General features: G+C 35.1%; 3 protein-coding genes across 3 annotated transcripts; 1 reads left to right on the plus strand and 2 right to left on the minus strand.

Moving 5' to 3' along the window:
- The first annotated feature begins 19 nt into the window (after window positions 1–19).
- LOC133186689 (EF-hand domain-containing protein 1-like) lies at window positions 20–4,407 on the plus strand. The gene is made up of 11 exons (XM_061321942.1): window positions 20–181; window positions 561–782; window positions 917–1,067; window positions 1,204–1,340; window positions 1,540–1,767; window positions 1,998–2,339; window positions 2,583–2,723; window positions 3,043–3,337; window positions 3,497–3,587; window positions 3,700–3,892; window positions 3,999–4,407. Exons 1-11 carry the CDS (start codon window positions 134–136, stop codon window positions 4,074–4,076), a joined length of 1,926 nt encoding a protein of 641 aa, XP_061177926.1. The 5' UTR covers window positions 20–133; the 3' UTR covers window positions 4,077–4,407.
- A 245-nt stretch (window positions 4,408–4,652) lies between these two features.
- On the minus strand, window positions 4,653–8,737 carry LOC133187044 (whirlin-like). The gene is made up of 3 exons (XM_061322415.1): window positions 8,645–8,737; window positions 5,159–5,308; window positions 4,653–4,835 (listed from the first exon to the last, which is right to left on the minus strand). The coding sequence occupies exons 1-3, from the start codon at window positions 8,735–8,737 to the stop codon at window positions 4,653–4,655; spliced, it is 426 nt and encodes a 141-aa protein (XP_061178399.1).
- Window positions 8,738–9,253: 516 nt separating this feature from the next.
- On the minus strand, window positions 9,254–14,033 carry LOC133187171 (CD151 antigen-like). The gene is made up of 8 exons (XM_061322534.1): window positions 13,948–14,033; window positions 13,181–13,261; window positions 10,762–10,953; window positions 10,498–10,572; window positions 10,270–10,374; window positions 9,965–10,111; window positions 9,644–9,727; window positions 9,254–9,452 (listed from the first exon to the last, which is right to left on the minus strand). The coding sequence occupies exons 2-8, from the start codon at window positions 13,235–13,237 to the stop codon at window positions 9,345–9,347; spliced, it is 768 nt and encodes a 255-aa protein (XP_061178518.1). The 5' UTR covers window positions 13,238–13,261; window positions 13,948–14,033; the 3' UTR covers window positions 9,254–9,344.
- Between the last annotated feature and the right edge of the window lie 3,717 nt (window positions 14,034–17,750).

Below are 17,750 nucleotides of genomic sequence, written 5' to 3' on the forward strand. Positions count from 1 at the left end.
TGGACGTCATTTAGAGATCTCGGGATTTCACGCGTTGGTTCTGTTTGGTTAGCAACCACGCTGTAACTATTGTATGGGTGACTGTGTTGTTGGGATACACACGACAGATAAACTGAAGGGATAGAAACACACAATGGAGGGCCTGCCGTTTCTTCCAGGGAATTCCTTCAGAGATCCAACTGTAAGTAACTTTACAAATGAGTGATTTTATTTGTAAAATAATATATAATAATTTTTAATGCAAAGATACATTAGCCAGGTTAAAAATCATTGAAGTACAGCATATATTAATTACATGTATATACATCCGACATATCCTAGTGAGCAGACTTTTAGGAAATGAAGTACATATTATAATCTTTTCTTCTGCATTCCAGTCTTAGCACAGTATATTCATCGTATTCGAATTCGCTGTATTTTTTTTTATTGGAGTCTATAACAGACGTACACATATGCAACAATTGCTTTCATATACTAATTACATTTTTCTTTAATACAAATTCTTAACATTTATTCATCTATTAAAAAGATTTAAAAAAAATACTTTGATATACTTGCAGCAAAATAAGTTTCATAGGAGCCATTCTTTGAACTATAAAAATGGCTATTCCATCCCCACACTGCCAACCTCAGGTATTGGTGGTCAACCCATCATGTACAACCAACTGAATGATCAAGAACTTGATGAATTAGCCAACTTCAATCCAACTCTTACCTATGGACAGGCCAAACAAGCTCCACCTGAGGATTTTGTGCCAGCACATAAAGCTTGGGACAAAAAGGTAATGGATCTAATACATGTGTATCAATATGATATAAGATTTTTTTTTTCTGAAACTGGCTGATTATTATTTGGATTAATTTTTGCATGTACATAATACATAATAAACATTTTTTTTTTGTATTTTCACCACAGGTTCTGAGGTTTAATGCTTACTTTAAGCAAACTGTACATGAATCACCAGCAGAATATTACAGAGTGAGACCAGTAGATATTTATTATTATCTGGAAGATGACAGCATCTCTGTTGTGGAGCCTCATGTTGAAAACAGTGGGATGCCACAAGGTAGACTGTTTAATTAATTCTTGCTTAGCTTCATGAAAATGAGGAGTTATATGAATGCTAAAGCTGTTCTCAAAATTTATGCAGTATTGGAAATATTACAATGGGAACTTAATGATTATTTGATGTTCTTATTCAGGAAAACTCATCAAGAGACAGAGACTTCCAAAGAATGACCAGGGAGACAACTGGCACTGGAAAGATCTTAACAATGGCACCAATGCCACCTTCTATGGAAAGGTTTTCCACATTGTAAATTGTGACAAATTCACACAGGTATACATACCTTTTTTTAAATTCCTAATGTGTTTTAACAAACAAATTTTGTTATTTCATGGTCATTTAATTAATGTTACCTTTATGAAGGCATAATGATAAATGTAACAATACATACCACGGTAATTGTTTTACAATACATGTATATGCATAAAACCTATCAATAATTAAATATTTACTGCTAAACTTTAATTCACAGGATTTCCTTGAGAGTGAAGGATTGGTTGTGAACCCCTCTGAGGATATGCCATCAGACCCCTACATTGAGAAGAGAAAGGATGCAGCTGCTCTTCGAACATACCAAACTCCATCTGCTTTTGATAAGACAAAGCAGTTCTTGGAAATGGACCGAAAAGTGCTCCGATTCTATTGTGTTTGGGATGATAGAGATAACATGTTTGGTGAAATGCGTCCATATGTCATTCATGTAAGTTTCACATGTACATTAGTCAATTTTTTTTTCATTTAGATTGTACCACAATACAGCAACATGATACAAATATTGACTGGGGTTGAGAGCAACATTGATTATGTTAGCCCCCAAGGGATGAAATATTGCCGACACATGTATGGTGTCAATGTCAGTATGGTTTTTGGTGATGACATTAGGGGTGAGAATTTCTATATTTCTGATCCTTATACATGTTATATTTTCAGTATTATTTGGTGGATGACACTCTGGAAGTCCGGGAAGTCCACACAGCCAATGACGGAAGAGATCCATTCCCAGTCCTTATTGGGAGACACAAGGTTCCCAAAAATAGATATGAAGTAGAATCCTCCTTCCCCGCAGTAGTGATGGAGTTATCAGATAATGAAATCAAAGAATATTACACACCTAAAGACTTTAAAATAGGAGCAACTGTTCCTATCTATGGGCGAAAATTCCTCATTTATGATTGTGATAACTTTACAAAAGCCTTCTACTACCATCACTTTGGACAGACAGAATTCAATTCCCTAGATGTCAAAGAGAAATTAAAGGATTTGCCCAAAATGGTAAGTTTATATATCAAAATTCTCTCTCTAGAGAAAAAAATGGTATTTAAAATAGTTAAAATTTGTTGCATGGTTTTAACTTCACTCCATATATAGTTTTTAGAAGGGACAATTCTTTAATTTGAAAATTTTCTAAAACACATGACAGCATAAATAATTTTATTTTTGAGAGTTTCTTACATCATTGTCAATCTTCATATATAATTTAAAGTTTTAAATGGATAATCTTTTAATTCTGTACAGGAAATTCCTCCCTACAATCACTTTGGCTCCCTGGAAGACTCCCTACAATCCTGTTTGTCACTGATACCACAGCCTCCCAAGAAGGACTTCATCAAGATGTTAGAGAATGACCACAAAGTTCTTAGATTTGAAGCTGTCATGGTATGTATACAATAAAACTCGGTTATAACGAAGTCATTGGGACCTGTGAAAGTACTTCGTTATATCCGCAATTCGTTATATCAGTATAAGGAATTCATAAAACTTATATACCTGGGGATCCAAGAAAACTTCGCTATATCCGTGAATTCGCTATATCCATGATCGTACTAAACGGGTTTTACTGTACCACTGTTTTGACCTTTCTCATCATGCTCTTTACTAAAATAAGATTGACTCCCTCTTGCATGTTTTTAAATGTGGACATTTCCAACCGCTACAAAATGACAGTGAATGACTAACAATACACGAATGTTTTTAGGATTCTGTCAGACCAGAGGATAATGGAAGAAGGTTCATCATTTCCTACAGATTGGCTGATGACATGATGACAATTTATGAGCCTCCCGTCAGGAACTCAGGAATCATCGGAGGAAAATTCCTGGAGAGAACCAGAGTGGCTAAGCCCAACTCTGCCCCCGATCAGCCCACTTTCTATGGTCCTCAGGACTTCTACATTGGTGCTGTAATTGATGTTTTCAAACATCGCTTTGTTATCACAGGCGCTGATGAATATGTGCTGAAATACATGGAGGACCACAAATCTCAGTTCCCAGGTAACAATGCTGAACTATTTAATATATTGAAAATTCAAAGAACACACACTTCATAGATACTTTTTCCATGCTGTAACAACTATTGCTATAATTTAATTAATAATTGAAATTTTTATTTTACATTCTGTAATTTATATGATTTATATGTTTTTTTGGCAGAGAGCACCATCCAAACCCTAAGGGATTACCTGGGTCAGTCCAGAGCTCAAAAAGAAATGATCAAAGGAGGGCCCATGAAAGTTAGGAGAAGGTATGTTCAAAATGCATTATTGAATATGCATCCTGATAAAGTTGACTCCATTAACAAATATTTGAAATGTTGAGATTTAAAATATAATTTGAAATATTTTTGTGTTTTACAGCGCAGGAGATCTGGATATCTTAGTAAAACAAGTTCGAGCTCAACTGAAGAAAATTGCCATCACAGACAAAACGCGTGTTGATGAAATGTTCCTCAGATACAACAAGGACCGTAGCGGGTACATTGATGCAGACAATATGAGAAATCTATGTCGTAGTTTACAATTACCAGTTGATGATGATGTCATAGGAGCTGTAAGTAATCAATTTTTGCCAAAAATGCTTAAGAATATATATATATTTTTTTTAATTTCTAACTGTGATTATATCAACTTACTGAAATTTTTATTCTCTTTCTTAGCTTATCGCACAGTGCACATCTGATCCTGAAGGAAAAATCAGCTTAGAAGACTTCAGGCGATTTGTAGAAAGTTCATGAAGAGATAACTGTTAATTAACCCTATTACTGTGATATGTGACTGTGGAATCTTTCTTTCGTTGCAATACAGATATGGATTCTGTCCCAAAACCAATCTTCAATTTATATGTACATACTGTTAGGATATTTTTACAGATCAGGATTTAAAATGTACACTTGTCTTGCTACACCAAGGAAGAACCAGAAAGTTGAGGCATTTACTGTTTTTAACCATTTATTTGTTACCAAAATGACAGTCACCAAAAGGGGAGACAAAACCTATTTCTCTCATCATATAAAATAATTGTAAAATATTGATGTGAATATTAAATTATTAAAAATTGAAAAATTACAGGATTTGTATTGTGTTTGTTTGTTTGGTTTTTTTTTTTGGGGGGGGGGGGGGCTGTATTTTTCCAGCCCCCCCCCCGGCTGGAAAAATACATACAAAATATTCAAACTTATGTCAGTGTGAATAAGTTTTGATTTTTTATTAATAATAAATTCTCCATCCCTTTGAAATGCTAAACTTATGAAGTTCACTACGAAATTTAACCTTATATATAAGCTTCTTAGCGGGAAATAGGAGTTTGAGATCTATGTTTTCTTTGAGCCCATGGTTACAAGAAGATTTAGACAGTTTGTGGAGGGGTCTTGGAAGGCGTCAGCAATAATCCTCACTGCCTCACGGTGGTCCACACCACAGAGAGTCTGATCATTCACTTCTAAAATCGTGTGTCCACATTTCAGACCTCCCGACTCAAACGCTGATCCTCCGTGCTAAAAGCAAAGAGTATGTTTTAGATTTTGCATCTAGAAAAAAAATCCAGAATTTGCAGTTACTTTTAATGCCCCTCCCACGTCTCACATGGCTTTACAAAATTCAGAAATGTTTTGGAAATGCAATTCTGACATAATTCATCTCAAAAGTCAAGAAATTGCGTTTATTTGAAGGACGCAATCACAACCTCTTAACCTTCAGAAAATAATATGACATAAACTATTGGGTTTATTGTAAAATACATGCATTTCACTTAATTAGTTAAAACATTGTCTGAATATGTCTTTATGTTCATTATATAATTTCCAAATAAACTTGGTACCTGAATACTTATGACTTTTGGAATTGGTTGCCTAGTGTTAAGTCCTCCTTCTATAGCAACACCAAGTGTAGGCTTTGTCTTGTAAATAATGACAATATTCATAGAAATGTCTCCATATTTCTTTTTTGCACTGGCCAACAGTGTTTCCTCCTAAAAATGAACAATTCTGATAACAATGCTCGTTACAAAATGAATTTTGCAGTATATTTTACCTCAGTGAAGACACAGGTGCTTGGGGACGGACCCCCTCCCCGCGTTCCGTACCCCAAGGGTTCTTCGACTTTTTTTACAATATAAAATTGTTTTCTTTGACACATTCACGAAGTTTACAACTGAAAAATCCAGAATTTAACTTAAAACTAACCGTCTTTTATAAAAATTCACACTCTCTGATTTAAAAGAGAACAAGTTCGTGAATGTGTCAAAGAAAACTATTATATATTTTAAAAAGTCGAAGAACCCTTGGGGTACGGAACCGGGAGGGGGGGGGGGTCCCGTCTCCAAGCACCTGTAGGTGAAGAGATTTTTTTTTTTTACGTTTCAAGTTTTTAAAGTTTTAAGGTTGATAAGCACTGAAAATGACCATCTCATCAAGCCCTAAGCTAGAAATTTGTTTATCCCTTTTATTTATGCTCAATTTGCTGTCTTCATAAAAATGTCAGAATCACCATTTTAATTTACTGTATACGATTTCGCCCTCTTATTTTAAGCTATGCTAAAAATGACATGTATTTCTTTTGTATAGGCCTCTTATGTTACTATTTCAAAAAATAAATTCATTACCGGTCTAAAATTAAAGATTGTGATGAAATAAATTCTAATTTTAAAAGAGGGAGTTTCAGAAAATTGGGTTTTTTTTCTGTTAAAAAAAAAAAAAAAAAAAGAAAGAAAAGAAAATCGGCCCAAGAACTTGAAAACGTCATTTATTGACTCCCATTGGCCCCGAGGGTGAATATGAAAATTCTGTAACCTTATTGCAAATCTGCTGGACACCTCTAATCATCTTGCAAAAGATGAGATGTCTACACTGTGTAAAATGTATGTGGAGTTCTAGGAAGGTCATTTTTTGACTCCCAATTAACCCCCAGGATGAAAATGAAAATTCCGTAACCTTATTGACACCATCTGCAGGATACCCCCAATCATCTTACAAAAATTGAGATGTCTTTTGTGTAAAATGTAAGAGGAGTTCTGGAAATCAGGTCTTTGAAGGAAAAAAGTCGTTTTTCGACCCCCGTTTACTATATTGCACATCTACAGGACACCACGTACATTGTACACCTATCATCTTCAAAACGATGATTTGTTAACTGCGTAAATTGCAAGAGGAGTTCTGAGAACTTTTGTAAAAGTGAGACTGAGATAAGTGAGCTCGTCTAAGCGTTATGGCCCCGGAGCCTGGGTTTTGAGGAAAAAACGTCATTTTTCGACCCTCATTTGGTCGTAAGGATGAAAATGAAAACTCTGAAACTTTATTGCATATCTAAATGACACCACCTATCATATTCCAAAAGATAACGTACAGCTGAAAATAAAGGCGAGTTTGAGGAAGAAGAAAGAGTGACAGACGGACGGACAGATCAGGATAAAAACAATATACCCGAACTTTCTTTAGAAGGTGCTGGTATAAATAGGCAAATTTTGATTGTTGCCTATCGCAAATTTGAGTAAAAATTTGAGGGCATAAAAGAAAAACTGTAGATGTACTATTCTGTATTGAGAAGTTGACAGCTCGTTATCTCTGATCCTCTTGGTAATAAAAACCAGCCAACATCTCAATAAAGAATGTAAATGTACATGTACTAATATATAGTGGGGGGTTTATTATGTACAAAAAAACCCTTTATTAATTATTTTGTTTTCTTAAACTGAGTTTAATTTTTATCAAATATTTTCCTTAGGTCGAGTCTTTATTGTTTTGGAACGCTTAATTAGTTCTTAGACCACAAAGCTTCTCGATTTCTGGAAAAATTTTGATATAAACTTGAACTCAGTTTAAGAAAATAAATGGACTAAAGGAATCATATTTTGATATGATAACCTACTAGCTATCTTGCGGATTTTATTTAAGAAATAAAGTATTTCAGGAAGGACAGGAGGAAGAAGAGAGAGAACAAGGTAATTGCGAGGGTTTTTTTTTGGTTTTGTTTGTTTGTTTGTTTGTTTTTTTTTTTACAATAATTACTACATGTGTATATACTAAGCAAATGTGAAATTAATTCCGGACCATCCGACCAATATAAATACCTCTGCAAAACAAATTTTCAACCAGTGTAACACATATTTATGGATAACACATATAATTATATACCCTCTTTTATTTACTTTTTTTAAATTGATAACTTTAATCTTGTTTGTAAGCCTTCGACTGGATCTTATAATATTTATTTTTTTTTTCTTTGTCACTGTATGTATTGAAATACCACGACTTATTTGGAAAGGGGAAAAATCTAGCGCTTACATCGGCGGATTTATTGGGGGTTGGGGTTGGTGGTATAGATGAAACCCTAACTTTGTTCAATTTTTTAATCTGTCTCATATGTATAATCCTTTTCTAACTCATGAAAATCCTGGACCTGTCCCTAAAAATAATAATAAAATATTGTACCTAAATGCGCGAATCTAGAAAGCGTGGAGGGGGAGGGGTGTTCCGAATCCTGACGGGATTCAATAGTTATTAAGTTTCTATGTAAAAATAACGAAAAAATAACCTTACCCCCCTTCCCCCAAGGAAACACGTATCCCTCTTAAAATGGAAAGATCGATGCATTTGAAAAAGATTGACCAAGAAAAGTGTCTACATTACCACTAACACCCCGTCCCCAACGAAATAGGTTTTCAGGTTTGGGCAGTTGTTTTGTTTTGCTTTGTTGTTCTCTTCTTTTCTTTCTTTCTTTTTTTTTTGGTAGAGTTTATGTGGAACACCCCAACTCCACTCCCGGAAAAAATTCCTATATACGCGCCTGACCTCCCCGTTAAACTTATAATTTATATTATATAAATTTTGTGGTTTATACTATCGAAATCTTGTTGAAAGGTTTTATTTTTCTAAAGCACATATGGTGCTAGAATTTCCATCGGTCCTTTTTAAAAAGTTGTGAACGCCATTTATTTTGCTATTTAACTTTTATTTCATGGTAACTCTAACAGATATATACTCAGTCATTTGACAGAGATACAACAAGGACATTTTCGTGAGGTGACTACCGGGTATATCCTTCTCTGTCCTCCTACATGTACCCCCTGCTCCCCATTCACTCTCCATATTTTCATACACTCAAAGATCTTAATACACTTCATCCTGTACGTTGACGTTACAAATGCCTAAACTACCGTTTAAATGCAAACTAATCTGAATTCTTCACAAATTAAATACAGTACCATCAATTTGTATAATGAAGTGAATTTTTTTACGTTCCATCTCTCTTAAACAAAAAAAAAAAAAATAAATAAATAAAAAAAAATTAGAACTATCATTTAACCCACCTTTTCTTTTGCTTCAATGATAGCTAAATCCACGAATGAAAGGTAAGACGGGCGAGGGATCTTTATAGGCGTGATATCTAAACATCCATCCATTGTTACATGTAAAAATATTGATCAAAATTTGCTAAGTAGTAGGCTTATATATATACGAGAAAATCGTTACCGTAGTAACAATTTTCAGGTACACAAGAATATAATCAATAACCTCTTTTCATACAATGCCACAAAAGTTGTAATCTTTGACATACATATATGTACAATGTATTTATGCTTTACAAGTTCATGCTTAAAAACATAACGTATGGTCATAAAACCAATGAACCATTTTTAGATTTGCAATAATAAAATCTAAATGCTGCTAACGATTTATACATATCTATCCAAACAAAGAAATTGTAAAGACGTAATCTTTTTACAAGTATATACCTGGAATGATACTCATTAATATTTAAAACCTTAGAAACACCCGTCAGATAATTTGTGAATAGTAATCTATTTTTCGATATCATGTTTGCACTGGTTATTTTTGACCCCCCCCCCCTTTATTTGTTTGCTTTTACTTGTGTTTTGTACTTTTTTGACAAATAGGAAACAAAACATCACAACATATTTTCAACATAGAATTAAGATAATTTATTTTCAATCCAAAAACTAAAATTTACACAGAGAACACTTTGGTGGCACAAAAAGTCCATGTTGCTTATCGCCGGGAGCGGGGAGGTTCGCGGAAACGTGGAGAGTCGCTTCCGCCTTTTTTGTCTTTTCCAGCACGAACACATAGACAAAATGTAAAACCAAGTCCAAGTAACTTGCAAAATAAAATAAAAATGATCAATTTTATAAATGAAATAAAAAAGTAAAAAAGCTAAATTTTGAACTTCTTGTAACCTTCATAAAGTAAAGAAGCGACACCCTGAAATTCGGTGATAATATAGTTGTGTGCGTGTGTGTGCGCTTTGGGTTCTTGTTTTTTTTTTTTTTTTTTTTTTTTTTACACACCTGGAAGAGAGCCACACTAATGCCAACACCTCCCAACAAATCGACGTTTGCTTGGATCCAAGTTAGCATCTTCGTATAACATCCCTACAACAATCATTTATTGTTTCTGAAAAAGCTTTCCAATGCTAAATAACGAAGACAGTTCTGATTTCTCACCAGAGTTGGTTTAAAATTAATTTATCGAATATGTCCAATACATCAGGATGTGAGTCCTATTAACTGAAGTCATTAAACTGTCGTCTGCGTGATCGGAATTGGTGAAATCTATATTTCCATATACACAGTGACGATATTTGTACTAATTTTAAAAATCACTCATACCTGTGAGTAGATGGTGCTGTTGTTAATGACCGAATTGCAACCATTCACGTTCCTGTCCACACAACAGGACACGGGTACAGCAGCACTAGAGTTGAAGTAAGTGGCGTTATTCCAGTCACTCGGTGAATGGAAACCGCAGCACTGAAACTGTAGATGATTTCAATGAAAGTAAAGACGATTTCAGCGATAATACTATAGTCTTCTAAATTTATACAGAGAAACATTTAAACAACATTTGTAAGAACCCTGCTTTTGAAAATATGAATTAAAATACCCCAATACTCAAACTTTTGCAAGGCCCATACCTCCATTTGCAATTCATCCACTGCTAAAGTGATCAGGTTGTATTCGCTGCGTCCATATTTACTACTTAGTGCATCTTTGACTTTACTTGTCAAAAATGGCTCGAGCTACAAAACACATAATTTAATAATTAAGTTACATTCGTATGTAAAGTTATCATACAACAGAATGAACGAAGATATGGTTCCTTTTTCAGTGTCATTCTGACACGAAAAAAATGAATCGGATACCTGTCCATAGAAGAGAAACCCTATCACGCCTGCTGCAGCCTCTACTATGAAAGTTACCAACAGGACCGTAAAATACTAAAAAAAATTACAGTAGTATTATATATCAGGTACATAATATTCACAGAACAACAATATAGAGATGACTTTTTTCTCTGGGATAATATGCTCATTTAAAAGACTCAATAAATGAAATATTCTTTACAAATGAATGTAGGATCAATTGTGTTTCAATATTCGTTATTATAATGCAAACGTTGATCTTACTAAAACCAGAAGGCATTTGTTCTCGGCGAGCGCGCCAAAACACCCCGCCATAGACACCAAGATGACGACTCCCCCAGCTGCTAGTAACAGGTAAGCTCCATTCTCCATTAAATTCTCTCCAATCAGGGCTCCAACCTTCTCACCATTGGCGATAGTGTAAGCACCCATTGCAGCGACTCCCATGCCACACAACTGTAAGGGAAGACAAAAATCAGATCCTCAAACAAACAAAACAATCTAGAGGTGGGACCCAAATCATATCAGCTTTTCGGTAAAAAAGATTGGGGGGGGGGTACTTACACTCTTCAGTCAGATTTTTATTTATATATACATAAACATAAGGGTTCTGGGATCCGGATATTATGGAAATCCCCCCCCCCCCTGAAAATTACGTGGACAAATTCTAGTAGCATTACTTTAAACTAGGGATGGCAGTTTGTAACCGGTTAACCGATTATTCGGTCGGAACGATGGTAATCGGTTAGAAAATCTGTAATCGGTTAGTCGGAAAAATAAAATATATGTAAATTTGAAAGGGACTTTCTTAAAATTCACGTTTATAAATGAAACCTCTGCATACACATTGATAATTTAGCTTTTTCGTATAGAGATCTATCTATTTAAGTTGATTGGGTGGTAATTATTGAGATCACAGGGTAACTGGTCAGTGTGTTTAGTGTCAATTCAATTTCAATTGAATTGAATTGAATTGTTTAGTGTCAATTGCTGTTTAAACACCACGTTGTTATCCTGACTGTCCTGTAATTCTTCAATGATATCCTAATTAAATAAATCACCGTTGAACATTGTGAATTGGTATATGTCTATCTTTCGCAGTTATTTATCAAATTATATTATAAGACAAACATTGTAAATTAAGTGTAAGTTCCGTCTTAGTTTTGATTATGGTAACAATGCAGTATAGACTTGTGTGATATCTGCTCTGGAAAATTAACAATGTCTGATTTCTCAGGCAAGTTTCATGGGTTTCCTTAACATTTTCTTGTTTATAAAACATATGTACATGTAGTTTCGAGATAAAGGTAAACAGAATGCTTCGACATTCTTAAGTCTTTTTAGTCTTCTTGCGTTTATATGAATAGAGGTTTGTGAAAAAAATGTCAAGAAAATGTGTATTTTGATACGATTAACCGGTTAATCGGTCGGAACGTGATGCGGGTAACTCTGTATTCTGTAGTCGATTGCCATCCCTACTTTAAACAGATGAATAATTAATTTATGTAGTTTCAAAGCTATTTTTTTCCCTAGATTTTTATTAAAAAGGGAGGAGGTAGGTTGTGATTGTGCCTAACGCAACTAGCGCATCCATCCTTCTGACGACCTTGGAAATACAACATCTAATTTAAAATTGATTTCTGACAACTCCTAGGAAAAGTGGACCTCCTATGCCCCTCCCCCCTCCTTTCTGGTAAAAAAAATTATAACTGTTTTTTTTTTTCATTTTTACGTTTAACGCACCCATCCTTCTGACATGCATTTTGTCGGACCAAAAAACCAAACTGTTTGCCTGAGGCCGTAAGTCAAACAGTTTGGTTCGAGGGGTCAGAAAATTGCATTTTACCCCAGAACACAGTCAATAAATGTTTTGTTATATCTTTTATCTATTTCTTTATTTATTTTTTGACATACAAGAATTTTGTGCTGGCTTCCAAGCTAGATGTAAATTTCCTTTATCCGCACTGCGATAAAATTGAGCTAATTGTGTCACTGTCGAATACCAACGAATGAAAATACATAAATGTTTTGTTATATCTTTTATTTATTTATTTATTTATTTATTCATTTATTTATTTATTTATTTATTTATTTATTTATTTATTAACATACAAGTATTTTGTGCTGGGTTTCATGATGTAAATTTCCTTTATCCGCACTGCGATAAAATTATTTTGTGCTGGCTTCCATGATGTAAATTTCCTTTATCCGCACTGCGATAAAATTGAGTCAAACCTGTCACATCGTCTCAAGCCACGGCCCGGAGTCCGCACATAGCTCTCTCCTACCAGAATTGGAGAGGATCGTACATTTTGGCCGTGATTTGCGACGATGATCCTGTTACTGTCGAATACCAACGAATGCAAATACATGCAAGATTTAGCTGATCCCGCCCACGGTGTGACGTAAGCAGTCCAATACCTCTTCGACAGGTCCAATATCTCACTCTGCGGTATTTTCGATGTTTGGCTTATTGAGCTACTGATTGATAAAAATTCAGGTGCCTGTGAATAGATCTTATCATCTAGTCTATAATTACATGTATATATAGGACATTTTCTCTTATTTGCTGAAAAATATAAACTATCAAAATTGCCAGCCATATATAGTTGAGTAGAGTTTTCTCTGATTGAGCATTATTGGGTGATATTGATTAAATTTTTTGGAAAAAAAGAGTACTTACCAGAAAAAGAAAATTGAAAATAACCACCACATATTTCACAAGTGACATGGAAGCCATGTTTGAAATGTAGTGCCTTCAAACCTGCAAGTATTCAAACCTGAATTCATTTTGGAGCCACTTCAATGAAATTAGGACATCGTTCACATGTAGGAATATTCAAGACTAAAGTTACTGTTTTAAATTGCGATACTCAATCACAGGTACTTGGGTCTTGGTTTATAAATAGATAGTTTTCAGTAGGCCCAAGTTAGCAAGTTATTTCCCGTTGGCCGCCATATTGGAGGTCAACATACTCATATTCCTTCATTATTCAACCAACTTTAACTTTTTATACTGGCCATTGTGAGGTAGGAAGCATTGTTTTTCAGAAAAATATATATTTGTTAAAGCCTCCTTAATTTCATAATTTTTATTCTATAAAGATTTTTCCCCAAATATTTCTGCTACAATCCTCTTAGATTTGGTAAGACAAAGAGGAAAAATTACCAGGTTGACCACCAAGATGGCGACCAAGGGAAATAACTCGGAGAGAAAATATGTCATATGAAAACTATCTATATGTATGTACCTTATTGATATGTAAAAAAAGTACATATCAATAAGGTACATACATATTTATAAACCAAGACCCAAGTACCTGTGTACTCAATATTTATAACTGTCAGAAAACATTTTCACTTTACAATGCAATGCAAAGTAGGAAGACTTGTCCTAGATTTCATTGACCCTGGACAATAATTCAACAAAAACCTAGTTTGTTAAGTTACCAATGAATGGAAAACTGCAACCTTAATGCTGTAACTTTTCAAAACAAATTTTGGCAACGTTCAACTTAAAAAAAATCAGGGTTGCTAACACGCTTTAATTTTTTACATTCGGCAAACCTCGGCTGATTCCGTCACCTTCATCAAACTAGATGAGGTACGAATCGGCCGAGGTGTGCCGAGTGGAATTTTTTAAGTTTTTAATGATATTCGAACGCAATCGCATATTTTCGGGCCTTTCCGTCAGGCTCGGAATTCCGCTTGTCCGAAAGACCCGAAAGCTCATTATAGAGACAGGGAACCAGGCTAGGTCAAATAGCGGTCGGTGTGGATGTGAGCCAAGTCCTAGCCTTGGAAACAGGCTAGCCAAGTCAATATTACAATGATCGCAACTTCTCGGGCCTTTCCAACAAGCGGAAAAAACATTCGGCAAACCTCAGCTGATTCCGTCGCCTTCATCAATCATCGAAAGGCCGAGGTGTGCCGAGTGAACACTCGGAATAGCCTGGTTCCTTGTCCCTGTTTTGCTTCGTGTACTCCGCAAGGATGAGCCAGGGGACCAGGCTACACTCGGAAAGACCCAAGTGGAGAGTTGCATGTATATATAGGCCACTGGTTATACTTGGGTTTTGATTTATAAATATGTATTCCTACTGAATATGTAAAAAGTAGGGTAAGTCGGGGTAATTTCGACCACCGTTTAATTTCGACCACAGAAATACAACACCACACAATGATTTACGGAAGTGATGAAACAAGTTTCATTAATATTTGGAATAAAAGGAAACTATTACACAAATTGGTTTTCTAGTATAATTATTCATCGCAAATATGGTTTGATCAGAGATTTAAATAACATTTTTACTATTATTTATGTCTCCAGTTTGATGTTCGAAGACCGTCTGATCAGTGCGCTTGAGTTGATCGAGGAAATGCAAGAGAGCAACTCATATAATCTCTTTTTAAAGTGTAACCTTGTTCAACATTTAACAGTACGAATTTAATTGAAATTGTTTTATTTTTTCTTGGGATATCTTAAGTTGCAAAGTTTTACAAGATTATCTTGGATTTCCCTCAAAAAGGACAAGAAACTCCTGTTTGAGTTTGGTCGAAATTACCCCCACTGTAATTAGGGACGCGGGGTAAATTCGACCACTCATTCTCATGATCCTGTAATATGTGTCGGTTATCTTTAACAATTGCGTCAGATCCTCAAAATGAAATTTAATATACTGTATATGAACAATATAATCTACATAAAACTTTCATTTTTTTTTTTTTAAATTGGATTAATTAATATATGCATGCCTAGCTATATATCGAGCGCTATATTGTCTGGGTCGTGAGGGTACATCACTGATCAAGATGCGAGAGAACTGCTATGAAAAAAAACATGACGAGAGCAATCCAAAATATTCCAAAACTGTCAAATTAATAAAAGGGAAGAGAGGATGCAGGCAATATTAAATATTTTTAAAAAATCAAATTTTTGTATTTTTTTTCTAATTATTACGAATGCGTTTGACGGACAAGACTTCGAGGCTTTCGAAAACCAGGAACTATCAGTATTCAGATCGTATATCACAAGGTACAAGTATGAACAAATCCAAATAGTATGCAAACTATCAGAACAACACACCAAAAGAGCTGTAATCTTTACTTTTAAAACAAAAACCTATGATGTTACGAAATAATTGATTTGTTTGTTTATTATTATATTTGGGGGGTTGGGGGGTTGGGGGGGGATCGTCGGAACCCACGGGTTTTCTCTCCGTTATACTACATTCAACTGGGTTGTATGTAGTGTAACGGAGAGAAAACCTGTGGGTTCCGACGAAGGGGGGGGGGGGGGTCGATCAGAGGACATTGCTTGCGTAAATCTCTTCTTTAATGACAGTTGAATTCCTCGAGATTTATCTCAGTCTTTTAACAAAACACATTTTTTGTTTATTTTTAAAACAATACTGTACGAAATACTACACATTTCAAATTAATTTGTACAGTACTGAAAATGTATTAAAAAAAAAGAAGCGCAATTCCTATGCCGTGCACACTTTAAACCAACCTGTTGTTAAAAGACGATATTGAATAAAATACATTTCGGGTTGGACAGTTTAATAATATTAATTATTAAAGATTGTGGAGTCTGAGAAATATGATTTATTTGAATAACTATTGAAAATATAGAGTTGGTGAAAGATGCAGAATTGAGAATAAAGAATAACAATTACATATAGATGTCTTTGGCAGCATTGAAAAACTTATGTAACCCAAGCCAATTCTTTACTGAATCAACAAGCATTATCCAATGTAGTATTTTCTTAATGAGGAAAAATAGTTTCTTCGACCATAAATTTCAAAGAAAATGCGACAGATTGAGCTTATTTACATTGCAAGAGGTCGCCCGCGTGGCGCAGTGGTTAGAGCGTCTGCTCTAGAGTCGCGGAGTAAGGAGTTGATCCTTATGTCGCGGGTTCGAATCCCACTGTGGGACGTGGAGACCGGTCCTTCGGATGAGACCGTATAAACCGAGGTCCCGTGTCGCTGTAGGTGCTGGCACGAAAAAGATCCCTCACTGCTAAATGGCCGTAAGTGCCGAGTATAGGACAAAATTTGCAGCTCTCCACCGGCAAGTGGTGGCGTCTCCATATGAGTGAAAAATTCTCGAGAGGGACGTTAAACAACATACAAACAAAACATTGCAAGAGTTATCTTTCTTGTTTATGTTTGTTGTGGTCGAAATTACCCCGAGGCTGGTCGAAATTAACCCATACAACAGGCTTACTAATTTTTAGACCAATTTATTATATTTTATGCATTTTTAACTCGTAAAGCAGAAAAATATGAGGAAAAATCATTCTTTTGTACTTTGAACTTATTTTAAACTAGTACATTTGAAAACAATCGTGTTTTGGGGATTGAAAGCCATATATCAGCAAAAGTGGTCGAAATTACCCCAGTCTACCCTACTATTTTTGTGAAGATGTGAACTTTAAGATGTAAGAAAATTTATTCAGCATTTGACTTGTTAAATATTTTGCCCTATATACGAAATTAGTATCCTGCACGATACTAGGATAATATATATAGGATTCAACACTACTCTTTTCCGACGCGTACGGGCACTTGAAGTTAATGTCAATATATTGAGTATGTGCATGAATAAAAAAAGGATATAGTGCACAGGTACTTGGGTCTTGGTTTATAAATATGTATAGGCCTACCTATTGAATATTTAAAATCAATAGGTATGCACCCAAGTACCTGTGATATGGTATTGGTCTAACGTTAAGTCTCTAAATTTTAAAATTTCGCGCAATGCGAAACTGAGGACGAAAATATATGTCAGGGTCAAGGATATTCTTGATAAATTGGGACGGAGACGTCCAACTCTGAGCAGCCGTGAGTATCACACAACACGCACGTGCACCTTCAAGTTGCAAAGACAAAAAAAATCAAGACAAGCTCATCTGCAAAAGCAAAGAAGGCGGTGCACTTGAAAAAAAATTGACTTATTGAGATAGACACGTGCAGCATATCGTCAACCACTGTCAACGGTAACGCAATATTTGACCGAATTTACTCGGATATAGCAGTCTGGTCGAACCCCCGAACGGGGGTATACCCCCAAACGAGGGTTTTCCGTCCCGTCATGCAATGCACAAGAACAGTAACTCTTGCCGTATCCAATATAAACAAACTTGCCTATATCATCTATCTTAGGAAAAAGATCGATAATAATGTTATTTCTGCTATGAACTTGGTAAAATGTCAACAGAAAAAAATTAACAGGTTAAGTTTTCCAT

The sequence above is a fragment of the Saccostrea echinata genome, unplaced genomic scaffold, assembly GCF_033153115.1.
Source record: "Saccostrea echinata isolate AGI-Se365-2 ecotype Australia unplaced genomic scaffold, CSIRO_AGI_Sech_v1 ptg000014l, whole genome shotgun sequence".
In the NCBI taxonomy this organism is placed as follows: Eukaryota; Metazoa; Mollusca; class Bivalvia; order Ostreida; family Ostreidae; genus Saccostrea; species Saccostrea echinata.

Bases quoted from the DNA above. Each gene is read 5' to 3' on its own strand.
- LOC133186689 (XM_061321942.1), top strand. From the start codon at position 134: ATGGAGGGCCTGCCGTTTCTTCCAGGGAATTCCTTCAGAGATCCAACT. The intron at 2,724-3,042 runs GTATGTATACAA...GAATGTTTTTAG, and splicing joins TTAGATTTGAAGCTGTCATG to GATTCTGTCAGACCAGAGGA. The intron at 3,893-3,998 runs GTAAGTAATCAA...TCTCTTTCTTAG, and splicing joins ATGATGATGTCATAGGAGCT to CTTATCGCACAGTGCACATC.
- LOC133187044 (XM_061322415.1), bottom strand. From the start codon at position 8,737: ATGGATGGATGTTTAGATATCACGCCTATAAAGATCCCTCGCCCGTCT. The intron at 5,309-8,644 runs GTGGGTTAAATG...GTTCATTTTTAG, and splicing joins TCATTGAAGCAAAAGAAAAG to GAGGAAACACTGTTGGCCAG. The intron at 4,836-5,158 runs GTACCAAGTTTA...CTTTGCTTTTAG, and splicing joins CAAAAGTCATAAGTATTCAG to CACGGAGGATCAGCGTTTGA.
- LOC133187171 (XM_061322534.1), bottom strand. From the start codon at position 13,237: ATGGCTTCCATGTCACTTGTGAAATATGTGGTGGTTATTTTCAATTTT. The intron at 10,954-13,180 runs GTAAGTACTCTT...CTTCCCTTACAG, and splicing joins TTTTCAATTTTCTTTTTCTG to TTGTGTGGCATGGGAGTCGC. The intron at 9,728-9,964 runs GTATGAGTGATT...TGATTGTTGTAG, and splicing joins ACAGCACCATCTACTCACAG to GGATGTTATACGAAGATGCT.